General features: G+C 38.0%; 2 protein-coding genes across 2 annotated transcripts; one reads left to right on the forward strand and one right to left on the reverse strand.

Annotated features, from left to right (window-relative positions):
• Positions 1–389: 389 nt before the first annotated feature.
• LOC130745704 (cell division control protein 2 homolog C-like) lies at positions 390–3,782 on the forward strand. The gene is made up of 4 exons (XM_057598068.1): positions 390–1,267; positions 1,528–1,597; positions 2,576–2,714; positions 3,374–3,782. The coding sequence occupies exons 1-4, from the start codon at positions 604–606 to the stop codon at positions 3,464–3,466; spliced, it is 966 nt and encodes a 321-aa protein (XP_057454051.1). The 5' UTR covers positions 390–603; the 3' UTR covers positions 3,467–3,782.
• A 618-nt stretch (positions 3,783–4,400) lies between these two features.
• Positions 4,401–6,551, reverse strand: LOC130745705 (aspartyl protease family protein At5g10770). The gene is made up of 2 exons (XM_057598069.1): positions 6,256–6,551; positions 4,401–5,920 (listed from the first exon to the last, which is right to left on the reverse strand). The coding sequence occupies exons 1-2, from the start codon at positions 6,464–6,466 to the stop codon at positions 4,653–4,655; spliced, it is 1,479 nt and encodes a 492-aa protein (XP_057454052.1). The 5' UTR covers positions 6,467–6,551; the 3' UTR covers positions 4,401–4,652.
• Positions 6,552–6,777: the final 226 nt, after the last annotated feature.

Consider the following 6,777-nt stretch of genomic DNA (forward strand, 5'->3'; position numbering starts at 1 on the left):
AGGATGTCTTTATTTGGTCAGGTGCCATAGGGAGCATCATACGACGAAGTCTGGGTATGTTTTTGTTCGCCATCACTTTGCTTCTTGCTTAATATCGTCCTCTTTGGATTTTGTTTTGTGCTATTATTCCTAAATCGATTATTCACCATGTATTGCACTACTCTGTTTAAAATCCAAGAGGACTCTGTTTGAGTCACCATTAGACCTTCATCTCGATCAAGAACAATCATTTGCGACCTTCTTTCAGTCCTTCTCATCGTGACTTTGTCGCGTTGTCTTTATCACTTCTATGCCCCGCTAATTCCTTAACAAGACAATCTTTTTGCATTATCCATTCCTATTTAGATTGAAGAGGTTCCTTCAAATATCATATCGCGTATCTCTATTTATTTGGCATGATGTATTGACCTTCCTCTTTTCAAATTTTCTTTATATAACTATTCTGAAACGGCACAACGTTTGGAAATTTGAAAAACAGAAGGGCGCTCTCACACTCCAGATCCAAAACTGCCCGTTATACCCACCCACCGCTCCTCTCCCTTTTCATTTCACTCTCCGCTCCTCTTCTTTTCTCTCTGCATTTTCTCTGAATCGATTCCAGAAATGGAAAACTACGAGAAACTGGAGAAGGTAGGAGAAGGCACATACGGCAAAGTCTACAAAGCCAAAGAGAAATCCACCGGCCAAGTCGTCGCTCTCAAGAAAACCCGTCTCGAGATGGACGAAGAAGGCGTCCCTCCGACCGCCCTCCGCGAAGTCTCCCTCCTCCAGATGCTCTCCCAATCCATCTACATCGTCCGCCTCCTCAAAGTCGAGCACGTCGACAAAACCCCCAAAAACAACAACCACCACCCCTCCGCCGCCGCCGACCACCCTCCTCCGCCGTCTAAACCCCTCCTCTACCTCGTCTTCGAGTACCTCGACACCGATCTCAAGAAATACATCGATACCTACCGCAAGGGGCCAAACCCTAGGCCGCTTCCGCCTACTTTGATTCAGAGTTTTCTGTTTCAGCTCTGTATGGGTGTTGCGCATTGTCATAGTCACGGTGTTCTCCACCGCGATCTCAAGCCGCAGAATCTTCTGCTTGATCAGCAGAAGGGGATTCTCAAGATTGCTGATCTTGGGCTTGGTCGCGCTTTTACTGTTCCTCTCAAGAGCTATACTCATGAGATTGTTACTCTCTGGTATAGGGCGCCGGAGGTTCTTCTCGGTTCGACGCATTACTCCACCGGTGTTGATATGTGGTCTGTTGGTTGCATTTTTGGTGAGAATTCACACTCATTCCTTTCAATTCGCGACATTATAGGGTTACATTAGGGATTGCTATTAGGTTATGAACTGTGGGAAAGTAATTAGGTTTTGATATGGATTTTAACATTTGGGGGGGATTATTATTGTCAATTGGGAAATTCAGGGTGTTTGCAACATTATCTAAACTTTTACTGCATAAGGGTTTGTTGGGAAAATCAGAGTCTCTACTTTGATGCTGGCGAAATTACACTTATTCATTGTTTTGTTATGTAGCTGAGATGGCGAGAAGGCAAGCTCTGTTTCCGGGGGATTCTGAATTCCAGCAGCTCCTTAACATTTTCAAGTATGTCACTGACTCTGCTCCATTGTTATCAAATAGCGGCACCACTATAGCGTAGCGGATTTTTGGCTAATTGCGACGCCGCTATTGCCTACTATAGCGTGCTATTTGCCGCTAAATAGCGGCCGAAATAGCAGATTTTTGGCTCACCACGATGGTCCGCGATCGCGATTTGACTACACTGCTTTGCTCAGTGCTTGCATTGCATATTTGTAGGAATCTATGTTTTTTCAATTTTATTTTAAGGGGGTTTTCATGATTTTTTTATTTTTTTTACATTCTACCTCATACATCTGCTTGCTTGATACTGAGTATTCGTTTTTTATCTTGAGAGTGGGAGGGTAAAGGTTGAGTAGGTAAGAAAAATAAATGTGAATGAAATATTGATCTTGTTGCAATGTATGGCTAGAATGCAAATAAGTTGAGTGAAAAAGTCAGCCATGTGGGTATCCTATAGGAAAAAGATTTGTAGATCCTATATACACATGGAATGAGAGTGATGGGAGAGGAAAAAAGAGAAGTGAAAGATGTAGTATGTGTTATAGCATGATGGGAAAAGAGAGATTGAAAAATAAACGAGAGGTGGATGAAAGGTGAAAATAGGTAGGTGTCTAGATATCAAAGTTATACCGTTTATATATATTGGAAGAATGTGCCCACCTACCTTTTGGATGGATCCACCACTCTAGGGGAGATAGGAAGGAAAAGTGAGTTTGTACTTTGTATTATTTATGCTACCTTTGATTAAAAAAAAAACACTTTTATTTCAAACCATTGGGAGAGATGGATTTTGATTAAAACTGCTGACGGAAATTCAAAGTAGTGTGAAAATGAGAAATTGACGTGAGTGTAAAAGGATGAGTGAATAAATATCAAAATTCTTTTTAGATCTCATATTTCCATCTGTTTCATACGTTTTTTTCCATTCTAAACTCAACTGTGCTGGTGTTTGATTTACTAACTGTGGTCTAATCCTTGAAGGGTTTTGGGTACTCCAACGGAAGAGCAATGGCCAGGAGTTACTTCGCTGCGTGATTGGCATGTGTACCCTCGGTGGGAGCCTCAGACATTGGCAAGGGCTGTGCCCTCTTTAGGACCTGAGGGTGTGGACCTTCTCTCGGTCAGTATTCCTCTTTAACTTAAAATTTGCTTTATGTTTGTGAGTTGATAAAATATGCCTCTTAAGAACAAGTCAACATAACAGAAACACTTGGAACAAGAAAAACATCAAATCATAATGGATTCTCTGTATCTTTTTTCTGCTCTGAGATGAACCAACAAAATCATTCTATGAGACCTTTGAAAATGCATTTGAAATGGAAGATTAGGCTCCTTTAATTACCTATGTAGCATAGATGTTCTGCACTTCTTCATTTTGATCCCAATATATCATTTCCATTTTTAAGACACTCAAACCTTAACCGAACTGCTGTGTACACCCTATTTTTCCTTTTATCTCTCTTTCTATCACATTATATCATATATTACTTGTTTCTCTTCACTTCCTTCCTTTCTTTCTTTATCTAATATGATTGTCTACACCGAAAGTGGGTGTCTATGAAACCACATGATAATTACTCGACCATGCATAGTAGGCATGTGCCTTAGGCTGCATTGAAGTGTTGGTCTGAATTTATGATATGATATGATTATGTATATTCTAATTCATCTAACTAGACTGCACGCCGCCTTCACTTCACTTTCACCATGTTCAGTAATGTGTGTTCTTTTTCTTCCCCACCAAACTGAGAGTAATTGTATGCAATTATACACCTGCAGAAAATGCTCAAGTACAATCCTGCTGATAGAATTTCTGCCAAAGCAGCACTTGATCATCCCTACTTTGATACTCTTGACAAGTCTCAATATTGATGATGACTCTAGTCAGAAGGTTTTGTGCAGAGGCAACTGTTAAGCAATATCATGTCAGTTAATGAAAATTAATTCTTGGCGTGGCATTGTGTTTAAGAATCTGTCGAAATGGTGTTATGTAATATTTTGTCATCATCTTGGTGATTGTAACAGTTTACTTTTGGGGCATTACATTGCCATGGTCTCTATTTTGAACCCTTGAACTTTATGCTCCTCTAAAGTTGTATTATCTGTTGAACATGGATGGGCTTGTCCATGAGTGTGCCATTAACCAAGTCTATGCTTAATACTTTTAAAGGTTTTATTTTTGGCAAAATATTTTCTGTTTTATTTCAGTCATCAATTATATCAATTTAGATAAATTTTGTTTTACATTTCCAGTATAAAACAATTATGTTTGATTGTTAAAATTAATTCTATTTAATCTGTATAATGTCTGGGTAGTTTTTTTTTTTCTTTTAGATATATGAAAGTATGTTACAAAAATGATGTTTCAAAATGAACTTGTTTTTGAAGTAAAAGAATATGCTCAGGATGATTAACCTTAAGGGAAGGATGTTTGAAGTTAAAATTAGTCACACTAGAAGATTGCAAAGTTCTATTGTAATTTGAGGTTTGGCTAGTCAGTTGTTTAATGTGATTAGGATTTGATTACTCAAGTTTCATTAGAACACATACTAATATTTTAACCCATATGGTGTTTATGAATGTGAGAAAATTTGAAGAGAAACGTGAAAAATAACTCAAACGAGTTATTTGTTTTTTCAAATGTTTAAATTGTTCACTAATAAAATTGCCAAGTTTTGTAGTATTGTTACTACTAGTTGAAATCTCATTTTTTCTCCTATGTTTTTTTTAGAGCTATTTTATTTTATGAAGGCTTTAATTTCCAACAAAAAATGAAAATTTTAGGGGGCAGTATTTAAACAAACAATTATTAGAAGATCCACATTGTACATTAATCAAAATTAAAACTGCAGTCACACTTGTAGAATATATCTTAGAAAAACTTCACAAATGAGTGAATGACACTCTTAATGCTAGTACTTTTTTATAAGGTAAACATGGCTATCACATGTGTGTGGTCTGGATAGAAAAACTGAGATTTTGGCTGACAATTTTTGCATAAATTCTACTTTGTAGAATTCTTTCTCCATAAGACATCTATGGTAACTAAAATCCATATTCAAGTAAAACTGCATGACTCTCCTGCAAATCCTACTTTGGACTGTTTGGTATCATATATCACCCTTTGGTTCCTCTGCTGATAATTCCCAATAATAGCAATGTCATATTCATTGGAAAGACTTGCAAGCGCCAAACAAACTTGTGAAGCATCCTCTTTTACTATATAGAATATACCAGTTGCATCCACATTCAGTACAACATTGTCCTCAAAATTCATACTTATGGTAGGTATGTTTACTTCCTCATTCCCAGTGAGATTAAAACAGGTATCCAAAATTGAAAACCCTGGTGCTGAAGGGAAACCAGAAAACTGTTTCAAGAACTCTGCTTTTAAAGCCTTGTACACAGATGGAGCTAGTCTTGTGATCACTGTCCCAGAATCAATTAGAACCCCACCATTTCCAAAGCTTGGAGCTTGAACAGCCACACCCCCAACATCAATGCCAGTGAGATTGAGCATATAAAAGTTGGATAGTTGTGGGTTTGGAACCATTCTGGTGTAAGCAATGGGAGTAAGATTCTTAAAAACTGAAGACTCATTACCCATGGCTAATGAGCCAGAAGCTCCAGCATCTGTTGGTGGTAAACAGTATGAGAAAACTCCTCCAAATGTAGAATTAGTCTGAGATATCAATGAGAGGTTACTTCTTCCTAACCCCATAAGACCAGAAACTCCCCCAAATAGACCTTTGTTGTTCTTACCACAACCAAATACAAAATTACTCACTGAAATGCCTCCAAAACTAAGGTGTTCAGCACCTAGCTCTCCATTAGTATAGGAACCATCTCCATAGTTAACTGCATAGCTGCAACTTGATGGATTACTTTCACAAGCTCCTGCATTTCCTGTAGTTAATTGAAGAGATTGGCAGGTTGATGAATTGCAGGGAATTGATTGATAGGAAGAGGAGGTAGAAGGCTTGAATACAGGTCCTTGTTGATTATAACATGACATGCAAGGCTCACATTGGACCCATGTCAAGTCGCTTCCAGTGTCAATGATCACAGTCATGTTCTGACCACCTAATTCCATTGTCACAATGTAGTTTAAAGTTTGGAAATTTACACCAGAAGCTAAAGGAATTTGGATTTGTGAAACTTCTACACTATGGCTAGAGACCATTTTCCGAAGCCTATTTTGCATTGAACGAACATGAAGGTCATCTAATGTTAACTGATTGTGAAGCTTTCTGTGCCAATTAACTTTCTTCTTTGAGCAGTAACTTCTGTCCTTCATTTCCAGTATAATAGCACCTTTCTCCTGTCCTGAGAATCCAGATTAAAAGGGCCACACTTCTTAAAAGATGATAAATAGGCACTTAAAAATTTAATTTTGATGCACAATTCATCAATGCAAAAATGAAATCTAAAATTCAGGACATTCTTTGCCAAAGCCAGTCAATTTCTTCTTTAAGACTGACAAACATTGAGAGAGGCCAATGATGTGTGTTTTCTTTTAAGGGAAAGAAAAAATTCTTAGATTCTAACAGTGAAAAGAAAAGTGCTTTTGACTAAACATTAGGAGATCCAAAAGTAAAATATGACATAAAGAATCTCAGAGAAACATAATGTATGAACTTTCCTTTCCATGTTAAACTCACTTGATTCCGGGTGGAGGCAACCAAGGCTACCTAGTTGCTGTTTCCTTTGCAGTATTTGCAAGTTGAACACCTTCTTCTCTTCAAAAGAGGAAACCCCATTTGCAATGATGAGGCAGAGAGAAACTAGCAACAGAGCTTTCACCTTGACCATTGATGGGGAATGGTAAGGGAATGTAAAAAGAAAATGAATTTGGCAAGGGGAAAGAAACATTGAGAGTGAGAAAGAAAAGAGAATAGAGGAGAAGAGTGGTGAATGCCCAATAGTGGAGATTCTGAGTGATGGATTTTGGCATGAGAACAAAAGAAGTGCTGGCTTTTTAGACCCCACTTGTGCATGAGGAATTATTGGGGTTTCACGTGCACATATTGAGAAAAGAAAACAACTGTTCTGCTTGTTTGGAATTAATTGATTTTGGTCTAGTGGATCAAGAGTCTTTGGATTTTCAATCATCTTATTGGCCTCTTAAGCCCCTAAGATAAGATCCACTGATCCAGTACCCTTCAAAGTTATTAGGTTCATGT

This window comes from Lotus japonicus, chromosome 3, assembly GCF_012489685.1.
Source record: "Lotus japonicus ecotype B-129 chromosome 3, LjGifu_v1.2".
NCBI lineage: Eukaryota > Viridiplantae > Streptophyta > Magnoliopsida > Fabales > Fabaceae > Lotus > Lotus japonicus.